The sequence below is a fragment of the Lithobates pipiens genome, unplaced genomic scaffold (assembly GCF_037356315.1).
Source record: "Lithobates pipiens isolate NorthernLeopardFrog02 unplaced genomic scaffold, aLitPip1_a1.2 Scaffold_8, whole genome shotgun sequence".
NCBI classification, from domain to species: domain Eukaryota; kingdom Metazoa; phylum Chordata; class Amphibia; order Anura; family Ranidae; genus Lithobates; species Lithobates pipiens.
In genome coordinates, this window is record NW_027507903.1 from 240,960,648 (window position 1) to 240,984,983 (window position 24,336).

Consider the following 24,336-nt stretch of genomic DNA (forward strand, 5'->3'; position numbering starts at 1 on the left):
TGCCAGGGTTAGTGCTTGGGTCAAGTAAGGGTCAATGGTCAAGGTCAGGGTGAAAGGTTTGGGTCAGTATATTTTGGGCAGGATTTTTTCTTTTAAATTAGCATCAGTGTCGGTGTGTGTTTTAGGTAGGAAAAAAAAAAAAAAGCAAAATGCACACTATTGCTTCTGGGCTCTACTATGGGTACAAACAACAAATAACATATGCATATGTTGTGATCGTCAGGAGCAGGAGAATTTATTTGGGGTTATTATTTGGTGGTAGGTGATAATAGTAACAAGAAATATACAGCTAACTTAAAAAAAAAAAGATTTATTTTTTACTATTTTGGGACAGTTTTCCTTTGATAATAAAAAAAAAATCAGGAGATATCCATAACTATTTACTACCATACAAAAGCCCAATTTGTCCTGAAAAAAAATGCGGTATAATCCACCTGGATGCACAAAGTAGTGAAGATATGTACGGTTTTACTAACACAAAATTGTAAAATTACGCTTGGGCATTAAGATTTGTATTACCCTTAGATGCAAAAGGGGTTAAAGTGAAACTCTCTGTGTGCAGCCCCCAGCCCCCCTTACACTTATCTGAGCCCAACCTCAATCCAGCACTGTGCCTGATAGCAGCAGCTCTCTCTCTTCTCACGTGGAGGCAGCAGCAGGAGCTCGGGATAGAGCCTACATGAGTTCCCCCATAGCAAGTAACAGGAGGAGCAAGGAACGCCAGCGGAGGACCCCAGAAAGGGAGGTTAAAGGCTGCTCTGTGCAAAACCATTGCACAAAGCAAGTAAACAGGACATGTTTATTATAAAAAAACGAGACTTTAGAATCAGTTTAATGAGCAAGACTGTGGTATGTTTTTTTTAAAGATCCCCAGCCATGTAGTCCATGGGTGAAGTCTACATCATACACATGAACGCTCAGGTTGCCCGAGCATTTATTATTTATAGAGGAGAGGAGAAACAAAGCTAAATTAAAAACGGTTGACTTCAAAGAATATACGGTCATTTAGAAATGTATTGATATGTATATGTAAATTTCAACTTTGACAGCACAATGTTTTAGTAAACCTATCATGTTATGTGTGGGATTTAAAGTCATTCAGGGTTTTATTCTGTGCTTTTATGAATTGATGCTTCTCTGAAATGAATTAGGATGTTAACTATTACAAGATGATCATTACCTCTTGTAAGATGTGTAGTCCTCAAGTTTCTCAAATCTTTCTATAGTGAAAGGGCTGCACTTGAAAATAATCTTTCCATAATTGCATTACAAACTGACAAGAATAATTGCGATGGGAAAAAAAAGGTCACATCCAGCTGGATAAAGCTGTGGACATCCTAAATGCAACACTTATCATCACAACGTGTGAGATATTATCTGCTCGTTCTTCACTAGCTAGAAAAGATGAAGTCATACACTGGAATCCAAAGTGCTTCATTCATCTTCCACCAACTATCTGGAACATATTTTTCAGCGTCCAACAGCCCTGCAAGATTCTTGACATAAAAAGCCCTTGATATGTCATTTCAAGATGATGGCGTCTCTTGTGACACCTCGTATATCTTCTTAGGTGATATCATAATATAAAAAAATATAAATATGTATTAAGAGTTGGGCCATGTAAAGCTGTGCCGGCGACTTTACAATATTAAAAACAACATTTGGTATTTACTTGTGCAATTACTTTAGACTTGGACTTCAATTCTGTGCAGTGAAAAACATGGTAATACATTCAAGTATATCTAAACCCTAAGCCCTTGTACACACGGTCGGAGATTCTGACGGAATGTGTCCTAACGGACCATTTTGTCGGATATTCTGTGTGTGTGGCCTGTATCGGACTGTTTCCAACAGTCGTTGTAACCAACTTTTCCAACTTTCCGGTAAAATTTTGCAGACAAAATGCTCCGATCGGACATACTCCGATCATGTGTAGCCTACTCCGACGGACAAAGTGCCATGCATGCTCAGATCAAATTCCTAGACCAAAGCTATTGGCTACTAGCCTGAACGTAGTCCGGTCTTAACGAAATAACGTCATCATGTTATGTACAATTGGATTTTCCGACAACTTTGTCCGACCGTGTGTATGCAACATCACTTCCGGACCTCTTCCGGAATTAATCCGTCGGAATTACTCCGACGGATTTGGTTGTCGGTATCTCCAACCGTGTGTACAAGGGCTAACAAGAGTTATATTTAACTTGTTGAGGCACTGTATATTGCAAACATTTCCATTGGTTTGTTTCCATAAAATACAGTTTTTACCTTTTTTCTGTGCTTTTTGCTTTTTGATCTCCTCCAGCCGCTTCCTTTCTACATGCATTTATTTCTGTGTTGGTTGCACATCATTGCTCTGGACCGCTTTCCTGATAATGACAATGATGGACCATGCCGGCACAATGTGTATCATTACATCACATTTTAAAGACTGTTATTATGAAGGCCGGGAGGCTGCTCATCCTTTATTGTGCCACCGGTGTGTTCATTAATAGGCTATGGCCATCCATCCAGTCTAGGGGTTTACTTTTAGTAACAATGTTATACTAAGCCATATTTATTTCTCCAACTTTTGTGTATCTCTGCATTAAATACCAAAGAAATAAATATTTCAACAAATGCTCATAGTCATTTTTTTTAAGAGATCTGCAGATTCTAGTGCTGTCTGTAAAAATCTGTAAAGACCAGTAAAATACGGCAACTAAAATTGAAAGTGTTTGTCATAGAGGTTCTTTAAGAATATGGTAAAGTAGTATTCAGAAAGAGAAAATGTATTTACTCTTTAAGTTGAGACTATAACTTGTAGATATTGCAGCTTTTTCAGTATGCTTTGAAAAGCAGTTTAACCACTTCCCGACCAGCGCACGACGATGTACGTCGACAGAATGGCATGGGCAGGCATATTGACGCACAGGTATGTTCAATATTCAATGCCGCCCTGCCATCGGGAGCACGCCGCCGGCGGCGCGCTCCCGCGCTGGTCGGGACCCCCGTGAGTCCGGTCGCGGGACCCGCGGACTCGATCGCCGTGGGCATCCCCGCGATCGTCTCACGGAGCGGCCGAATGGAGGAAATGCCGTGTAAACAGCATTTCTCCATTCTGCCTAGCAACTAGTGACGCTGATTTCTGCTCCATGTGATTGGAGCAGAGATCAGTGTTCACTAAATGAAAGCCTAACCCCCCCCCCCCCCCACAGTTAGTAACACATCCCTAGGAACACTTAACCCCTTCACTGCCACCCACTGGTTAACCCCTTCACTGCCAGTGTCATTTACACAGGAATCACTGCATTTATATAGCAGTGATTACTGTATAAATGACAATGGTCCCAAAAATGTGTCAAAAATGTCCGATGGGTCCCCCACAATGTCGCAGTCACAATAAAAATCGCTGATCGCCGCCATTACTAGTAAAAAAAAAATAATAAAAAAATATTAATAAAAATGCTATAAAACTATCCCTATTTTGTAAACGCTATAACTTTTGCGCAAACCAATCAATAATCGCTTATTGCAATTTTTTTTACCAAAAATATGTAGAAGAATACGTATCAGCCTAAACTGAGGGAAAAAAATGTTTTTTTATATATTTTTGGGGGATATTTATTATAACAAAAAGTAAAAAATAATGCATTTTTTTCAAAATTGTCGCTCTAATTTTGTTTATAGCGCAAAAAATAAAAACCGCAGGGGTGATCAAATACCACCAAAAGAAAGCTCTATTTGTGGGAAAAAAAGGACGTCAATTTTGTTTGGGAGCCACGTCGCACGACCGCGCAATTGTCAGTTAAAGCGACGTAGTGCCGAATCGCAAAAAGTGGTCTGGTCTTTGAGCAGCAAAATGGTCCGGTCTGCAAGTGGTTAATATAAGAATTTACCTTTTATAGCCAGCAAGATAGCCCAGGAGATAAGGAGGCAAGAGCGTTTCAGGACATAGGCAGAGTAGTCATCTTAGGTCTACAAGTGGGGGTACCCAGTCTGTCCTTCCATGACTCCACTAAGCACTGAAACCTTCTCCCATACTCGCCTAAAGATAACAGCACTAAATGCAAACAACTTCAAATTCTTCTCTATTTTTAAATACTGAAGTATTGCCCTATAGCACAGACCAAATGCCATGATCAAGGCTAAGTTTACATCTTAGAAAATGAACTGACCAGAACTTAGGTAGACCCAAGAACAAAATCATATTTTATTTTAGGTGTGTTATAAATATAGAGGCCTGTAAAAAAGTATCTGCTCACTGAGAAGTTGTTTTATGACCGAAAATCATGTGCATTTAATCATTTTTAAGATTCTTTCATGTCAAGGTGAGTTTAAAAGCAGACGTACCATCACTGCACATCATGCAGCCTGTCACATAAACAGTAAAGGCAAAAAGATTATTCTCCAATGGACACCTGATCTGATAGTAGATGAGCTCTGTATCATGACCACTACATTGAATACAGGAGAGATTGTTGCCCTTCCCATTGGTGTACCTTCAGAACAGCACTGCTTGGAGGTGCAGCTGCATGCCTGCATGGTGTGCAGAGTTACTGGTGGCTGAAGTAGGCAGATTTAACTTTACAGCATCACTTAGGAGGTCTCTGCTACAGTTCTGTGATAGTAAGTCGCTCGGTCATCTAGTACTTACTCCATCTAGCTTTCGGGTGGGCAGCGCTCCTACAGGCGACAGGCAGAGGGTGGGCGTTTCCTCCTCCCCTGCATCACGGTGGCTTCCGCCGTGTGGCTCCTCCCTCCTCCTCCTAGGCATCCAATAGGATTGCCTGTGATTTGCCGGGAGGAGGATCAGTGTGACACACTGGTTTGGGGAGGCGGCGCTAATAGACAATGGCTAATAGCTAATGTGCCCCTAATGGACAGGCTGCCACTGCTGGTGGCGCTAATCTTTCAGGAACAATCTGACAGGCTGGCTGTACACAATTTGATCAATAGATCGACTTATGTACAACCAGGGTGCTCATACATGGATCAAAATTCGGCCGGTCCCAACTATGCCTGCCCTTTCCATCCAACTCCTCCATTCATAGAAACTGTACTACAGTCTCTATGAATGAAATAGGATCTATGAACGGAGATGGCGATGCTATCAACTATATGTACATTCTCCATTCATAGGTCCTGTTTCATAGGAGCTGTAGTACTGCGTCTATGACTGGAGGAGCTGGGCAGAAGGGGCCGGAATAGTCAACCTTTCTTGATGAGAGCATGTGACAGCCCCTTTAGCTATATTAACCCCCAGCACAAGGGACACGTCCTACTGACTGTAAGCTATGTTTCTTCTGCTGAATTATCTGTTTTTTATTTTATTTTTATTTTATTCACACTCAAGGCGTTAATAAATTCTTAAATATATTCCAGCACATTATTGCTGGGATGCTTAAACTGTTATTATCAACAGGCTTCTTGTATACCTGACCAGATATTTTAATCACTAAGGCCGCGTACACACGGGCGGACTGTCTGACGGACTTGGTCCGCTGAAACGTGTTTCAGCAGACAATCCGCTCGTGTGTGGGCTTCAGCGGACTTTTTCAGCGGACAGTCTGGCGGACTAAGTGTTTCGGAATTTCCGTAATATTGTCCGTCCAAACTTGGTTTCAGCGGACAGTCCGCTCGTGAGTAGGCTAGTTCGACGGACTAAGTATGGCGCATGCTCAGAAAGGATTTACACGGCTGAAGGTTGCATTGCAGTGTATTGGATGTCGAATTTCTAGTCCCGTCGTACGTGCCGTACACGTCATCGCGCAAGCTTTCAGCGGACTGTCTGTTCGTCGTGTGTGGTCAAGTCCGTTCATTCAAAAGTAGGACGGACTGTCTGTCGGATTGTCTGACGGACTTAGTTGGACGGATAGTCCGCCCGTGTGTACGCGGCCTAACAGTTATTTACGAAAGACAAATCCACTTTGCACTGAACGTGAACTTGGAAGTGGAGTCGCTCTAAATCTAAGGGGTAGATCTGAAATGAGGGGAAACTCTGCTGATTTTATCATCCAATCACGTACAAGCTAAAATGCTGTTTTTTATTTTCCTTGCAAGTCCCCCTCGGATCTACAGCGACTTTACTTCCAAGTGCATTTTCAGTGCATTTTCAAGTGCATTAGCAGTGCAAAGCAGAGTTGCCTTTAGTAAATAACTCCCAATCTATGTTAAATATTTGTTTGCCAGAAAACTGCTGACTTATGAATGCCTTACATGTGCCTCCTGTTCCAGCTTCACTCTTCATAACGTTAAATAAATGTCTCATAATCTAGCAGCAAGAATGAGACCCTCACATAAATCACACAGAGTTTTAGACACGTATTAGGTAGGTGGGTGATTCAACTTACATACATCCACTCAAAGCAAATACATTTTGGGTAGATTTAGCTAGTAAACTATCTTTAATCAATGAGTTAATGTGCACATAGAGGTGTGAATTGGTTTCTACAAATTCTTAAACAAAATAAGAAATGTGTGAACCACATGTTTTTTTTTTCTTCATTCTGCAGAGACTAATCTATATTGTAGTATGCAATTATGTGTATAACTGATATCTTTGAGAACAAGCATATACATAATCTCCAAAACACTGGAAACAATATGATGCATTTACCAATACATAAAAAAACGTGAGTTATAGTCTTTAAGCAACTGATTTCTCCGCACCTGCGTTCAGTTCAGATTAAGTGTAAGGTCCCCTGTCTCCTTTAATTTGGAGGAAGACTAAATGTGGACTAAAGCTAATTTGTACTAGGATCATCCATAACACCTACCTATTAAAGCCACTACAAGCATGTGTTTTCACTTTTTCCCTTGTTTTGTGAAAGCACCTGCTCCCACTGGCTGCACAATGGAGATGAGGAACGCAGAATGGCTTGGTATGCTGCCAGCTCTGCCCTACCTTTGTGTGAGCAGAACAAACTCTTCAATATCTCAAAGAAAGTGGATATGTCCCGCTATGAACAATGATCAACTGTTTTTGGCAGCATATTCTTTTGGCTTTCTTCACTGGCTTCACAGATACTCTTATTCGCTTAGTTAAGTTTTTCACAGTCACCGTTTGAAAGCTTGAGTTACTACTATCAGAAACACTCCTTGCCTGTTTCCACAGCCATTTTCTTTCAATGCCTTTCTTATCGGGTTGGATATCTGTGCTTTGTTGAAACACAGGAAACACAGATTTGTATAGAAGCTGAGATCCACACAGATACCCTCTATCTGGGCTCTAGAGCCTGCGCCACTCTGCTCTAAAGATAGGGACATACTTAGTACATAACATAATGTAACAGGCAGGACAGTAAGGTAGCTTCTGATGGTTTTGTATATAGAGTAATAATTATTCAGGAAAAAAAAATGTCCAGATAAGTCCAGTGTTTCATTGGTGCAAAAAATGTACTTTTTCATGCAACACCACCAAGACAGACCTGGTCCTGTAGAAAAACGAAATGATCATTTAAAAGCAACTTACCTTGACCTAAACTTAGGGCTCTTTTACACGGGGCCGATTTGTGCTGATGCGCCCCGTGGACATCCGCTTGCTCAGCGGGGATCGCTCCGTCGATCCCCACTGAGCAGGAAGATGACACACTGTGCAGGGACGGACCTGTCAGAGCGCGCTCTCCCCTATGGGAGATCGGATGTCAACGGACCGCAGAGTCCGTCGTCACCCGTTCCGATGATGGATGGAAAAGTAGGTTTTTCCTCTGTCACACTTTTTCGCATCAGAGCGGGTCGGATGTCAGCTGACGTGTCACCGCTGACATCCGACGCTCCATAGAGGTCTATGGAGCATCCATTCAGGCCCACAGAAAAAACTGACAGGCGGACCTTAACAGATTGTCCATGTGAAAGAGGTCTTATCAGAAACCCAACAGAGAGAGTACTCTTGTTGTCTTTCTTTTGTTTATGGGCCACATTTTAATTTTGGTGCAGTGACTTGGGGAATAGGTTAATTGCCCTGTAACTTACACTCACAGACCACTTTATTAGTTACACCTGTTCACTTCCTTCGTAACACACATTGCTAATCACATGGCTTCTAGACGTGGTGAAGATGACTTGCTGAAGTTCAAATTGAGTAAGCATCAGAATGGGGAAGAAAGGGGATTTAGGTGACATTGAACGTGACATGGTTGTTGGTGCCAGACGGGCTGGTCTGAGTATTTCAAAAACTCCTGATCTACTGGGATTTTTATGTATAACCATGTCTAGGGTTTACAGAGATTGGTCCAAAAAAGAGAAAATATCCAGTGAGCGACAGCTGTTTGGACAAAAATGCCTTGTGGATGTCAGAGGTCAGAGAAGAATAGGCAGACTGGTTCAAGATGATAGAAAGGCAACAGTAATTCAAATAACCACTCGTTACAACCAAGGTATACATAATACCATCTCTGAACGCACAAAACATTGCACTTTGAAGCAGATGGGCTACAGCAGCAAAAGACAATACTGGGTTCCAGTCCTGTAATTAACAAAATCTTATTACAACAGGGTGGAGTCATGATGGAGCTTACAGGTGGAGTCTTCTATTAGCTATTGTTACAGCAGTAGCGGTGGGGTCACTTATAATAAGCAAGTGGTATTCTTTAAGTATGGACTTTTAACCTTGCTGGATTTCAGTGCATTTGAAGCAATGTAATGTAATCTAGTTACATCTCTGTATAATTCTAGGAGTTGATTATTCCTCGCTATATCATCTGTCTGCCTTGCCTTTGGCTGGCTGCCTGTTACTCCCCGTAATCAATATTCTCCATAGATACTGTGAAGATGACTTCTGTATACATTATGTATTTTAACACTTGCCTAAAGCTCCTGATGAAGTGCTTAAGTGCGAAACATGTAGATCCACTCTACATGAAATGCACTTCCACCGAGCCTATATGGACATAGGTCAGTGATGGCGAACCTTGGCACCCCAGATGTTTTGGAACTACATTTCCCATGATGCTCATGCACTCATGCAGTGTAGTTGATAGTTCCATTCATATCTAAGACCAGGAAACATAGGCTACAATTTGCACAGGCACAACAAAATTGAACAATAGAAGATTGGAAAAACATTGCCTGGTCTGATGAGTCTCGATTTCAGCTGCTACATTCAGATGGGTCAGAATTTGGCATAAACAATATGACAGCACTGATCCATCCTGCCTCATATCAAAGGTTCAGGCTGGTGGGGGTGTAATGGTATAGGGGATATTTTCTTGGCAAGGTTTGGGCCCCTTAGTACCAACTGAGCATCATTTAAATGCCACGGCTTATCTTATTAGTAATGTTGCTGACTATGTCCATCCCTTCATGACTACAGTGTACTCATCTTCTGATGGCTACTTCCAGCAGGATAATGGACCATGTTCCAAAACTCAAATTATCTCAACACTGGTTTCTTGAACATGACAATTAGTTCACTGCACTCCAATGGCCTCCACAGTCACCAGACTGCAATCCAATAGGGCACCTTTGGGATGTGGTGAAACAGGAGTTTCACATCATGGATTTGCAGCTGACAAACCTTCAGCAACTGCGTGATGCTATCATACCAATATGGATAAGAATCTCTAAGCCCTTGTACACACTCTCGGACATTCCGACGGAAAATGTCCGATCAGACCGTGTTGTCGGATAATCCGACCGTGTGTCGGCTCCATTGGACTGTTTCCATTGGAATATCCGACCAACAAAGTTTTAGAGCTGGGCTATAAAATTTTCTGACAACATAATCCGATCGGACTTTGTCCGATCGTTTGTAGAGAATTCCGATCGGACAAAGTGCCATGCATGCTCAGATCAAATTACGAGACCAAAGCTATTGGCTACTAGCCTGAACGTAGTCCCGTCGTAACTAAATAACATCATCACGTTACGAAGGTTCGGATTTTCCAACAACTTTGTCCGACCGTGTGTATGCAACACCAGTTTCGGACAAAATCCATCGGACAAAATCTGATGGATTTTGTTGTTGGAATGTCCGACCGTGTGTACAAGGGCTAAGAAATGTTTCTAACACCTTCTTGAATCTATGCCAAGAAGAATTAAGGCAGTTTTGAAAGTAAAAGGGGATCCAACCTGCTACAAGCAAGGTGTACCTAATAAAGTGGCTATTGCGTGTATATTGTCATGCTCGAGTGAGAGGCAACTTATGCAGATGTATGGCTTCCTCCCTCAACTCATCCTTTTTTAATAATACCATCAGGATTACCTGGAATTATATTTTTATTCTTAAAAAAGTTAAAGTCATAGTTCACTTTTTGAAGAATTCTTGCAGGTGGAATCACTACCACCAGGGGTTGACAAATTTGCTTGGAATCTAGGAGCCAGCTTAAAAAGTTAGGAGCCAAGTCCGTGACGGCGATCCGGACCTGTCCCTGGCCTGACATGGAGACGAGTGAGGGGAAGATAGCAGCGCCGTCGCCGCCCCCCCCCCCCCCCCGTCTCCAAGTCATTGCCCATAGCTCTTAGAGGGACATTTTATTTATTTTTTTCAAATGACAATTTTTTTTTCAATTGCATTTTAGTGTAAATATGAGATCCGAGGTCTCTCTGACCCCAGATCTCATATTTAAGAGGACCTGTCATGCTTTTTCTATTACAAGGGATTTTTACATTCCTTGTAATAAGAATAAAAGTGACACAACATTTTTTTTAAAAGAACAGTGGAAAAAAAAAAAAAAAGTTAAAATAAGCAGAAAAAATAATAATTTTTAAACGCGCCCTGTCCTGCTCGCATATAAAATCGGTGTTCGAACCACACATAGGAGGTAGCGCCGTGATCGGTAGAGCGAGAGCAATAATTCTAGCCCCAGACCTCCTCTGTAACTCAAAACGTGCAACCTGTAGAATTTTTTTAAACGTCGCCTATGGAGATTTTAAAGGGTAAAAGTTTGTCGCCATTCCATGAGCTGGTGCAATTTTGAAGCGTGACATGTTGGGTATCAATTTATTCGGCGTAACATTATCTTTCACAATATAAAAAATAATTGGGCTAACTTTACTGTTGTCTTATTTTTTTATTAACTAAATTATTTTTCCCAACAAAAGTGCGCTTGTAAGTCCGCTGCACAAATACGGTGTGACAGACAGTATTGCAACAACCACCATTTTATTCTCTAGGGTGTTAGAATAAAAAATATATATAATGTTTAGGGGGTTCTAAATAAAGGGAAGAAGAGGCAGGTAATATAAAACAGGCAGAGGAAACTTTGCAGAGGAAATTAGCATTGCTGGTTTGTCATACCAACAGCGACCACAAGAGGGCGCCACATTCCATAAGGAATCATAGGACCGCAGAAGGCCTCAAAGCCGCGGCCTAAATTTTCGGCCGCCGGCGGAACGGCCCGACGCGATCACGCTGGGGTGGTCCACAGAGACAGGATACCCCCAGCTGTGCTGCCCCAGGCACGAGGTCGCTATTTCTAGTCGCCAATGCGACCTGGCGCCCGGGTTTTGTCGAGCCCTGCACTACCACTATCCACTTTGAGTAGGTATCACCCTTGCTGATCTGTTCTCAAGGTATGCAGCTGTATTGTAATACAAATACAATAGCAGGCATGGTAGGGGGACATTCCCTCACTGGACAGGGAGGGCTGGGAGGACTGCATTGAATATGGCCCCAAACTGGTTATCTCATCCAACGATTAACTCATCCAGGTTCAATTCCTGCATAGGATCTATAATACACCCCAAAAGCCCCATAGAATATTTCCAGACAGAGACCACATTTGCCCTAGATGTAGACTTCAGCCGGGCACTTTCTTTCATATGTTTTGGGAATGCCCTATTATCTCCTCCTTCTGGTTGAAGATATTTGGCATAATAAACTCAAGACTACAGCTGTCCCTTCCAGTGAGTCTTGAATTGGCCCTGCTAGGGGTCCACGAGGACGCCCAACGTTCCCATCATTAAAAAAGACCAATCTCCTACCAATTATTCTACGCATAAAAGAGATTCTCCTAAAATGTATCTCACCTACCCTCCCTTCTCTCTCCTCATGGGAGGCACAGATTGATCCTATTGATACATAGGATTGATACATAGGCTTTATTATACACCCCAAAAGCTCCACAGAATATTTCCAGACAGAGACCACATTTGCCCTAGATGTAGACTTCAGCCGGGCACTTTCTTTCATATGTTTTGGGAATGCACTATTGTCTCTACCTTCTGGTTGAAGATATTTGGCATTATAAACTCAAGACTACAGCTGTCCCTTCCAGTGAGTCTTGAATTGGCCCTGCTGGGGGTCCATGAGGATGCCCAACATTCCCATCATTCAAAACGACTAATCTCCTACCTATTATTCTACACAAAAAAGAGATTCTCCTAAAATGTATCTCACCTACCCTCCCTTCTCTCTCCTCCTGGGAGGCACAGATTGATGCGGCTCTGCCCATGTATAGAATAACGTACATTAACCGGGGTTGTCGGTGGAAATATGACAAAGTTTGGACCCCCCGGACCTCTAGCTAACTAAATATCTGTTGATACATTCTGCATACTGTATGGAATATGATGTTCAATCCTAAACATTGCCTTCTGATACCTAGACTCCCTACATCAGGGGTCTCAAACTGGCGGCCCTCCAGCTGTTGCGAAACTACAAGTCCTATCATGCCTCTGCCTGCGGGAGTCATGCTTGTAACTGTCAGCCTTGCAATGCCTCATGGAACTTGTAGTTTCTCAACAGCTGGAGGGCCACCAGTTTGAGACCCCTGCCCTACATGATGTCTCCGTGACTACTGTTTGATGTAACTATACATGACGGATAACCTGTTCTATGTTCCTGTACTAGCACATGTAGGTCTCGTATGAAGTTTTCTGTACTAAGTTGTTGGATATACTGTATATTACTCTACATGACAACAATAAAGCACTTTTGTTTTGTTTAAAAAAAAAAACAAATACAATAGCAAGTGAAGCCCACCTTGCTTGTCCTCATCATTGCTGAGGTGAAGGGCAGAGTGATGTACCATAGTGTGGTGATCTCTGTACTGGTGTTTGCAAGAAATATAGGAAGTCAGCAGATGATTTTAACCACAGTGCCTAACCATAATTTAATCATTACTCCAGGTGGCTGGGCCTTTCAGTACAAAACATCCTATGATATTCATCATAGGATGTTATCATAGCAATGTTCTCCTAAAGTAAACTTATGTGTTTATGTCTAACAGCCAGAATAACTAAATTTGAAGTATTTTTTGGCTGTTCTACTCTACCTATCAGGTATGCAGATATAGATAGCCAGGTACGCTGTCAACGCTAAGGAGTTACATAAATATATACATTAAGTAAAAGTAATATGACACCCTAAATGAAAGGTGTCTTAAAAGCCCATAGCAAAAAATATTTTGCTTGGTTTGACATCAAACAGATCATCTCCCTTTTGTGTAATGTGAACCATGTAACATCGATATCTATAATCACCACCTGGAGTTGCAGACTGATTGTGCGCTGCTGTCAAATGTCAGTTCTAGAATTAAGGTCTTGCTACTAAAAGCAAGATGGGTTTCCTAGAAGAGCAGCAACATTAGCATGTAGGTCAGTAAGTTCTGCAGAACTCCGTACAAATGGAACAGTAACTGCTCATACCTATAATTAAATGTCTTCATATTATGAACAAAACAACTCACTATAAGAAAAAGGTTGTCTAAATAAACCTGAGACGGGGCTAGGTACAGATTCAAATGTGGAAACTGTCTCCTTGTTGGACAATACTGACTAGCCTATATTGTTTTCACTTTTTAACTTCTAAAAAAAGATTCAGTAGTACATGCACTCTATGACTGTGCTAACACTGAAAAAGGTGGAAAGTTAGCTGAAAAATATTTACAATACTTATTATAGGTTAAGGGTCCTACTTTGTTCACAAATGAAAATCTTTCTACATTAGCTGGCACACTATTCAAGCTTAAACATTTAATTAGGATACACTCAAGTAAACACGTACGTCTCAATTCACAAAGCGAAAAAATATAACAAATATTTTCAGAAAATTGGAAATTAAAAACTACAATCCTGTGACTGAAAATAAAGGTCCTTATCCATGTATGAAAGTTGTGTGTATTAAGCTTATAACAGTGTATTTGCTTTTCACCCCACCAAGAATGTGGCCACCCATTCTAAAAAAATTTTTTTTGGAACTACCTTTTCCCCAAGCCTCCCAAGGCCCATATTTATAAATTCACCCCTGTTCCAGTTATATGTGGATTGAGGGACCCTGCAGACATAAAATTAGGACCGCCCCTTAAATGCCCATACACCTCTTCAGTTTTTAAGAAGGATTCTTCAGTAGAGAGATTCCATGGCACAAAATTGACTGAAGCATACAGAACACTGCTCAATCTGATTGTAACAGTTTACTTGAAGTGAAACCTAAGCATCTAGATAAATACACTTTTGAAATATGTGAATACTATTACCCACAAAGGGATTTGCAATTCCAATCAGCCATTATTGTATTTTGCACATGTATGTCAACCTGCATAGCTCACAAGTTCACTTTAGCCAGGCTTATGCCTCGTACACATGATCGGATTGTTGGCCAATAAAATTGTGAAATTTTGTCCGAAGGGTGTTGGCTCAAACTTGTCTTGCATACACACGGTCACACAAATGTTGGCCAGCAATTCCAAACGTAGTGATGCACTAGACGTACTATGTGATTTTTCAGTTCTTTAGCGCCACCCTTTGGGCTCCTTCTGCTAATTTCGTGTTAGTAGAAGTTTGGTGAGTGTTGATTCGCGCTTTTCTTTTCACCTTTTTCATTTAGCGCTTTTCAGTTCACGCTTTTAATTTCATGTTTTTTCAGTTAGTTTCTGAACGCCCATTCGTCAACCAGATATGTTGCGGAATCGGAGGAGATAATGTGTTATTTTTTTATTGGCCCTGGAGTTATTGCTTTGACATTATTTTTTTGGTTGAATAATGATTTGATTTGGTATATTTTCTATATTTTTGGATGCATAGAATGCAAGTTTTGGTTAAGTTCTATTGTCAGATAGCATGTCCATTTTTTTTTTAATGCACAATAAAAAATTGTGGAGAATAATACTTGGCTATGTGTTTTACCTCAAATTGACAAGAGAAACCAACATAGTTGTATCTTTGATCTTAAAAACTACGGGATAATGGTGTTGTGGTAACTTGCACCAAAAAAAAAATAACAAGCATAATAACAGAAAAAAAGCCTTTGAAAATGTGTTTGCCATAACTCTATCAGTATCACCAGCAAAGCAGCTTCATTATTATCCCATTAAAGAAGAAGAGAATGTGTGCTGCATTTGGAGATTTCATAATTTGCCACGTCACGAATGTTAATTCTCCATTACAAATGCTAGTTTACAAGACCAACCGCTACCGGCACGTCTTTGCTTCCAAGCATGCGTGTTTATACTTTTGACTATTGTCCGACGAACTTGTGTACACATGATCGGAAAATCCGACAACACACATTTGTTGGCGGAAAATTTGAAGACATGCTAACCAACATTTGTTGGCGGAAAGTCCAACAACAATTGTCCGATGGAGTGTACACATGGTCGGATTTTCCGCCAACAGCCTGACACCAAACATTTCCAGTCGGAAAATATGATCGTGTGTACGGGGCTTAAGAGTTTCCTGAGTCAACTCCATGCTCACGGAAATGGCTAATGATTCTGGGTAACTATGCATTGAGTAGGAATTAAAATGAGTTTGCAGGTAATTTATATACATGTGCACACATTTCCACACAAAATTCACAGAGCTTTTAGCCAAGACACACTTTTTTTTTTAGTTGGATTCAATTGGATAAAAATGTGTAAAGCCTTGGTGAAAGTTGTGTGAAAACAATCACAAACACAGTGTATATGCATATATTATTTTCTTTCAAATGTGTATTCAGCTGTCTATCTGGAGTTGTACAATTCCTTCTTTTTCAGTATTCACAACATTTTGCTAGCTTTGCCTGAGTGGCAGTGTTTCTAAATAGAGGGGGATATATATATATATATATATATATATATATATATATATATATATATATATATATATATATTGAAAAAACATATAAAAATTGTCAAAATTATATTGGGTAAAGCACAATTTTTGAACTAAAACACTAGTGTGTGGTAAAACGAGCAACTTGCTTTTATTGTATTTTCCTAAGCCAGGACAAGCATGTGCATTATTTCTTGTACCTAGTTAAAGCAAAGTTACAAGCACTCCAAATTGGACACATCTGTTGATCTACATGCTAGAAGCACATTATCTCTATCAGTGCAGCAGAAAATAAGTCATGGCTTCATCTATAATTGTATGTTTATTCAACCTTATGTGCTATCATTTCTCAAAAACTTGACAGGGGAGGAACACATCTCAAGGATACTTTTACATAAAACAATCATACGAAAACGATATCTAAAAAAATATCACTCTCAGACTGTTATTTACTGGCAGTTCTAAACTACTCTGTTAAATCCAATAGCTGTTGTGTTTTTTTTTTTACTTTCCTAAAGGAAAATGTTGAGCAAAATTAAAATAAGAATGCTATCTCTTAATATACACACTTAATATATCTAGTCAGTATGTTCCGCTTATGAAGTTTCATACATTTTAACCTTTTTAAACAGAATACCAGAGTGCATTGAAACGGTGCTGAAATACAAGACATACAGGGGTTGATTTACTAAAGCTGGAGAGTGCAAAATCAGGCTCACTTCTGCATTGAAACCAATCAACTTTCAGGTTTTATTGAAAATCTTAGTTGAACAAGCTGAGGTTAGAAGCTGATTGGCTACCATGCACAGCTGCACCAGCTACTGAGTCCACCAGTTTTAGTAAATCTACCCCACAGTATCTCACAAAAGTGAGTACACACCTCACATTTTTGTAAATATTTTATATCTTTTCATGTGATAGCACTGAAGAAATTACACTTTGCTACAATGTAAAGTAGTGAGTATACAGCTTGTATAACAGTATCAATTTGCTGCCCCTCAAAATAACTCAACACACAGCCATTAATGTCTAAACCACTGACAACAAAAGTGAGTACACCCCTAAGTGAAAATGTCCAAATTGGCCTCAATTACCCATTTTCCCTCCAAGGTGTCATGTGACTCATTAGTGCTACAAGGTCTCAGGTGTGAAAGGGGAGCAGGTGTGTTAATTTGGTGTTATCTCTCTCAATCTCTTATTCTGGTCACTGAATGTTCAACATGGCAGATCATGGCAAAGAACTCTCTGAGGATCTGAAAAAAATGAAGATGTTTTAGAACTTAATTTCCCATGATGCTCCACTACAGTGCAGAGTGCATGAGTATCATGGGAATGTAGTTCCAAAACATCTGGGGTGCCAAGGTTCGCCATCACTGGCATAGGCTGTAAGGAGATTGCCAAGACCTGGAAACTGAGCTGCAGCACAGTGGTCGACCAAAGTGCACATGCTCAGCATCCATCCAGAGGTTGTCTTTGGGAAATAGACATATGAGTGCTGCCAGCATTGCTGCAGAGGTTTGAAGGGATGGGGGGGTCAGCCTGTCAGTGCTCAGACCATACGCCACGCATTGCATAAAATTGATCTGCATGGCTGTCATCCCAGAAGGAAGCCTCTTCTAAAGATGATGCACAAATTGTTTGCTGAACACAAGTAGACTAAGGACATGGATCACTGGAAGACTGTGGTCTAATGAGAGCATGTTTCCAGACCTAAACCCTATTGAGCATCTGTAGGCATAATCAAATGGAAGGTGGAGGATCACAAGGTCTCTAACATCCACCAGCTCCGTGATGTCGTCATGGAGGAGTGGTAACATGTAAAGCTCTGGTGAACTCCATGCCCAAGAGGGTTAAGGCAGTGCTGGAAAATAATGATGGCCACACGAAATATTGACACTTTGGGCCCAATTTGGACATTTTCTCTTACGGGTGTACTCACTTACCAGTGGTTTAGACATTAATGTCTGTGTGTTGAGTTATTTTGAAGGTACAGCAAATTTATACTGTTGTACAAGCTGTACACTCACTACTTTAAATTGTCATTTCTTCAGTGTTGTCACATGAAAAGATATAATAAAATATTTACTGGAAGGCTACACTGATGGGTACTTATGGGTGGCACTGATAGGCAGCACTGCTGGGCACTGATAGGCGGTACTGCCGGGCACTGATAGGCGGCACTGATGGCTGGCACTGATAGGCATCACTGCTGGCACTGGCAGGCATTTTTAATGGGCACTGCTTGGCAGCTGCCTTGGCACTGATTGGCAGCTGTCAATATGACGCCCAGTCAGGATAACTGAACCATCACCCGGCCGCCATTTTGCTATGGGCCGGAAGTGGTTAAAGGATAATTTTACCTTTTATAACATGTTGCATGTTACAACTGTATTCAGGGCGTAACATGTCCCCTCTGTGAAAGCAGGCAGGGGATCCTCTCCTTGTGCCTGCTGTCACAATTTAAAAAAGATGTGGCTATGCAGGGCTCCACCCACCCACTGCCAGTCATTCACAGAGTTCTGTGAATGGGAAAACTACAATTACCAACAGCCTTTGCAGCTGTCGGCTTGTAGTTCTCAATGAACAGGGTCTTTGTTTAACTGCCTTCCTGTACCAGTTTAGAGCAGACAGCTCACACTGACAGTCTGCTGATCACTGGTGCAATGCTTTACAGGCTATGAATTAGAAAATTGATGAATGCACATTTTTTTTTTTTTACCTGCAAAAAGACGTGTATTTATTTTTATTTTTTTTAAACAGTGCTCCATAAGATGTTCAAAGCTTGGGATATTTTTTTATAACCTAACCCTGCTTTCAACTTCTCCACAATGTTATCCTTGACCCGTCTGGTGTGTTCCTTGGCCTTCATGATGTTGTTTGTTTGCTAAGGTTATCTAACAAACCTCCGAGGGCTTCACAGAACAGCTGTATTTCTACATACTCGATTTACTAATTAGGTGACTTCTGAAGGCATTTGGTTCCACTAGATTTTAGTATCTGAGTAAAGGGGGCTGGAAAGCAAATGCACGTTACACTTTTCCTTGTGTTGATCTATCACATAAAATCCCAATAAAATACATTTATGTTTTTGGTTGTAATATGACAAAATTGGGAAAATTTCAAGGGGTATGAATACTTATATATATATATATACATACACATACATATATAATTTGCAGGTATTCATTATGATTCATACGCTATACAGTTTATCATTTAGTACAATGGGGGTTGATTTACTAAAACTGGAGTGCAAAATCTGGTGCAGCCGTCCATGGTAGCCAATCAGCTCTTAAAATCAGCTTGTTCAGTTAAGCTTGGATAAAAAAAACCTGGAAGCTGATTGGTTTCTATGCAGAGCTACATCAGAATTTGCACTCTCCAGTTTTAGTAAATCAACCCCAAATTGTTCAAGTCTATATAAAATTAGCATGGGGCGCTACAGAAATCATGTTTATAGAGAGAAAAGTCTTTATTAAAAGCAATTAGTTTGAGTAATGCTGTCATAAAACTTTTTCTTCATACTTTCTGACACAATCAAACCCAAACAACAGTTTTTCATTATAACTTTACTGTCTATTTTAATAAACATGACCAAGCACTGAAATTTTTAATATCCTGCTGCATAAGTATTTCCAAGAAGCTTTCCAGCTTATGTATAACTTTATATTTTTATCGTTGAGCCCTTTGCAAAAAAAATCTATATCCTTGTCCGTTCCATACTTTTTCCCTACAAATCACCAGAAATGATTATTTTTAAAGGAATGTTTCCCATGTGTCATGTAAATCTGTTAGTGCTGACAGTTTATGAAATGTTCTATCTGGTTCCCACAGCAAAGACCAGAGCAAGGGCTCACACTGCCCAGCAACTTTACAGAACATACTTACAATTCTTCAAGGTAGTGCAGGTTATGTAAGGCACCGGAGGGAAGTTTGGTAATGTTGTTCATGCTGAGATCACTGTAGGCATAAAAAGAAAATATAGTCAGTCACCTGGAACATATAAAATGGCAACATCTTTAAAAAAAAATGGCATGCATAATCTCAGACAACGATGTGACAATAAAAGAAAAAAGGTGTGGGATAAGCTGTGGACCCCAGAATGTAAACCTGGATACAAATACTACATAAAACCTTCGGCAGATTATAATTATAGTTGTTATGGCAGGGTATATATCTGTGTCTTCATGAAATTTACCTTCATCTATAGTACAAACTTAAAGCTGTCCAGAGACAGATTTCTCCGTGTTAAAGAATACCTAAAACCAGTCACTAAAATCTCACACAAAGCTTTTACATGGTAAGGTAAGTTAGAAGAAAGTGACCGCTGCTCACACGTGATACAATCGGTTACTACTCCAAGATGATCCCGTAGGATGGGGTGCACGCCCTGCCACGGCAGCAGAAATCATGGAACAGGATACTTCGGATCGGCAGCATGCCCACACATGAAATTTAGTAGAATTCATTTATTAAAAATATAAATCTTTATAAACGCAATGGATGGGTACAGGCAGGGGAAAGGCAGGTAGGTTGACGCGTTTCACACTAAGGAAGTGCTGTTAAAACCACCAAAGAACTTCCATAGTGAGAAACACGGCACTTCCGTAGTGAGAAACATGGGAAACCTACCTGCCATTTCACTGCCTGTACCCATCCATTGCTGATATCATCACTTATATTTTCAATAAAGGAATTCTACTATATTTCATGTGTGGGTGTGCTGCAGATCCAAATGATCCTGTTCCATGGTAAGGTAAGTTGTTTTAACCGCTTCTCGACCTGCTGCCACAGTCATACTACGGCAGGTTGGCTCTCCTGGATGAGGCTGTCGTAGCTGTACACCAGCCACTTTAAAAGGACTAGGGGGCATGTGCACACGCGGCGACGAAGCTGATGCGCTGCCTGGCGGTCACGCTGTCTGCCAGTCACCCATGATCGCTCCACACAGAGACAGACCAGAGGTCTGTCAATGTAAACATACAGATCTCCGTTCTGTCAGGGGAGAGGAGCCAAATCTGTTGTTCATAATAAGTATGAATAATGATCGGTCTCCTCCCTCGGGCAGTCCTATCCCCCCACAGTTAGGAACACTTACTAGGTCACACATTTAAGCCCTTGATCGCCCCCTAGGTGTTAATCCCTTCCCTGCCAATGACAATTTTACAGTATTCAGTGGCTATTTTTAGTTCTGATCGCTGTATAAATGTCAGTGGTCCCAAAAAAGTGTCAAAAGCGTCCGATCTGTCTGCCACAATGTCGCATTCCCGATAAAAATTGCAGATCACCGCCATTACTAGTAAAAAAAAAAAATGCCATAAATCTATACACTATTTTGAAGACACTATAACATTTGTGTAACATACCCTTATTTTTTTACCAAAATTATGTAGAAGAATGCATATTGGCCTAAAAAATATTTTTTTTTTTTAAAGTTGTCGCTCTTTTTTAGTTTATAACGCAAAAACTAAAAATTGCAGAGGTGATCAAATACCACCAAAAGAACGCTCTATTTGTGGGGAAAAAAGACGTCAATTTTGTTTTTGTATAAGCTGGTACTTTGCCTTTTTGTGTCCCCAGTGCCACCAATTTGCTTGGGTGAAGCTGGCTGTGACTTCCTGCTGTTTCACAGCCAGCTCTCCGTTATGCACTCAGACTGGTCCTGCAGCCTCCTGGGACTTGTGACCTGTACTAAGAGGTTACAGGAGAGTTGGAAGGGGGTGTAGAGAAGTGGGATTGGGTACCTAATTAAAAAAAAAAAAAATTCTAAAAGTAGTAGAGGAGGTTTTAGGTGACGTTCCATCTTAAGGAACTGTCTATTATAAAATGACAACTTATGCTCCTGCATTGTCACCCTGTCATATGCAAGAGAAATAAGTTCTATAGGGGGTTTGATCAAATATTTGGTTCAACTTCATGTCCACTGTGCCTGTGCATCTTTAGCAGCCTTTAACTGCTGCAATAGATTTGAACCCCCAGCACAAATTGTCTCATTTTACAGTATATCCCCAGGACAAATCTTGTGATTAGTGCTAAAAGCTTTACCCCCTCATTACACATTGTAATTCTGTAGCCAATCAAAATGTTTCTATTATAGACGTGTTTCAATTTAAAATTCCCTACAAATTGGAAATTGCATTTTTTGTTAGAAAATATGTTGTTGTTTTGAGATTCCAGGAGGAAAAATGAAAACGGCAGAACAAGCAAATACACAAAATAAACAGTTCGATTTTATTACAGTATATTTACAGTGATACCGGTACATCATTTTTGCACATTAAGCCCCAGTTCGCACCTGTGTGTTTTATGTGGAGTTTATATGTGGTGCATTAAAAAAAAAAAGTAATGCATGCTGATGCCCTTTCATCAAAATGTTCTATAAAGTTCAATGGTAACGTCCCTAAAAAAGAAACGTGGCAAAAACGCAACACATTGATAAATACAGATGCTTGTTCATTGACGCTAAAAGGTAATTATATCGTAAACTCTGTAAGTCGAAGACCTGGACATAGATTCCAGGCCCACTTTACAAGGCTCTCTATAAAGAAGCGAGTTATGATATGGAGACCCACAAAAATATTCCGTAGGATGACATATAGCAAGATGAGTTCAATTCAATGCAGTCTGCTGAATTCTTTGGACTTCTATATGGCCATCTAAACACTTGCCTTTACTTAGTTGACAATGTATTTTGACATATAGACCTAATTTAAATGAATAAAAATGTGTTCTTTTAATATCGGACAATGTTTGCTCTAAATTAAAAAAAAAAAAATAGAACTGTCAAACAAAGCTCTTTCAGCCTCCCTTCTGAGATGTATGCTTTTCACTGAAATGTAAAATGTCATAGATATTTAGCTAACAAATTATTATAGCCATGGAAGATTCGTATTATTATAGCTATCTGACTATACAAGTTAAATGTTTTCCTGTGTCTGATGTCTTTCCCAGATACCAGAGAATATATAACATATGGGGAATTAGTGTTTGGAAATGGTTAGAAAGAATGAGGTCAGGTTTTAAAGCAATTCTATCATGGTGATGGGCATTACAAGAAATCCACAATATAATTCAACATCAACATTTGTATGGGTTGCTAGCGGATCAAAAAAAAATAATAATGATAAAAAGGGAATGCATAACATTACATTAACCCACAATACCATAGCGCTTAAAGCTGCTCTCATCTCTCTGTTTTAACATTTAAAGCCGAATGTGGATAAATTCAAGTAGAATTCAGGAGTCAGACAGTCCAAGCTAATAGTCAGTCAGTAGTATAGTAATATAATCATTTTTTAGATGCACGTGTAAAAAAAAAAGAAAAAAAAAACAGAAAAAACATACTAGATGTAAACTTAGTGATTAGTATTTGTTACTGTTGTGGTTTGTAACTACAGTATACTGTATATGTACATTAGAGCTACACGATTCTGGAAAAATTTTTTTTGCTTAGAATGATCATGATTCTCAGCGTAACATCATCTTTCACATTATAGAAAAAAATTAGCTAACTTTACTGTTTATTTTTTAATTCATTGAAGTGTATTCTTTCCCAAAAAAATTTAGTTTGAAAGATCGCTGCGCAAATACAGTGTGACATAAAATATTGCAATGACTTCCACTTTATTCTCTAGGGTCTCTGGTAAAAACAATTATATAATGTTTGAGGGTCCTAAGTAATTTTATAGCAGAAAATACTGATTTTAATTTGTAAGTGTCAGAAAAAGGCCTAGTCTTTAAGTGGTTAAACTGACTCATTTACAGACCGAAGTTCATTCCTTTGATCTAAAAGAACTAAATGTTAAAATGTTTCCTTTTATCTCCCAGCGCTGAGTAAGGTTGATAAACATTTGCCAAATGGTTGTTTGTTTTTTATTTCTTTTTTTACAGCTGCGAGAGAGCAGAGAACGGCTCTGCACTTGTTACATGAATGAATCGTGAAAGTGCTGGATTAAATTTGTGAGGGGGGTTGAATCGAGATCATGATTTTTTTAATGATTAATATCGCAGCTCTAGCATACATAGAGCACATATGTTTCCTAATCATAAACACAGGCTCTGCTTCCTGCTTTTCAGTGCTACACAATACCTGTGCTTTAGCCTCTGTTCACAACTTGGCTATTTTATGCACGTAGGTTGATTCCTGACAATGCACAACAAAAGTATTATTTACCATAATTTTTTTATAGGGCTCCTTCACATATGTACATTTTTCTTCCACAACCCTTGGAAAAAAACTATAGGTGCTTTTTTTAGGTACAGCATTGAGTTTTTTTGGTCCCATAGACTTCAATCCTGGTGCATGGAAAACATATGTAAAATGCATGTATAAAACATGTAAAATGGAAGAAAACTGCAATTTAAAGTAGATGAACAACA

At 39.9% G+C, this 24,336-nt stretch overlaps 1 protein-coding gene across 1 annotated transcript in view; it reads right to left on the reverse strand.

Annotated features, from left to right (window-relative positions):
* LGR5 (leucine rich repeat containing G protein-coupled receptor 5) overlaps positions 1-24,336 on the reverse strand; it is a 223,327-nt gene that overhangs the window by 115,483 nt on the left and 83,508 nt on the right. The window contains exon 2 of the mRNA XM_077468567.1: positions 19,846-19,917. Within this exon, the coding sequence (XP_077324693.1) occupies positions 19,846-19,917 (72 nt within the window). The remainder of the gene's footprint in view (positions 1-19,845; positions 19,918-24,336) is intronic.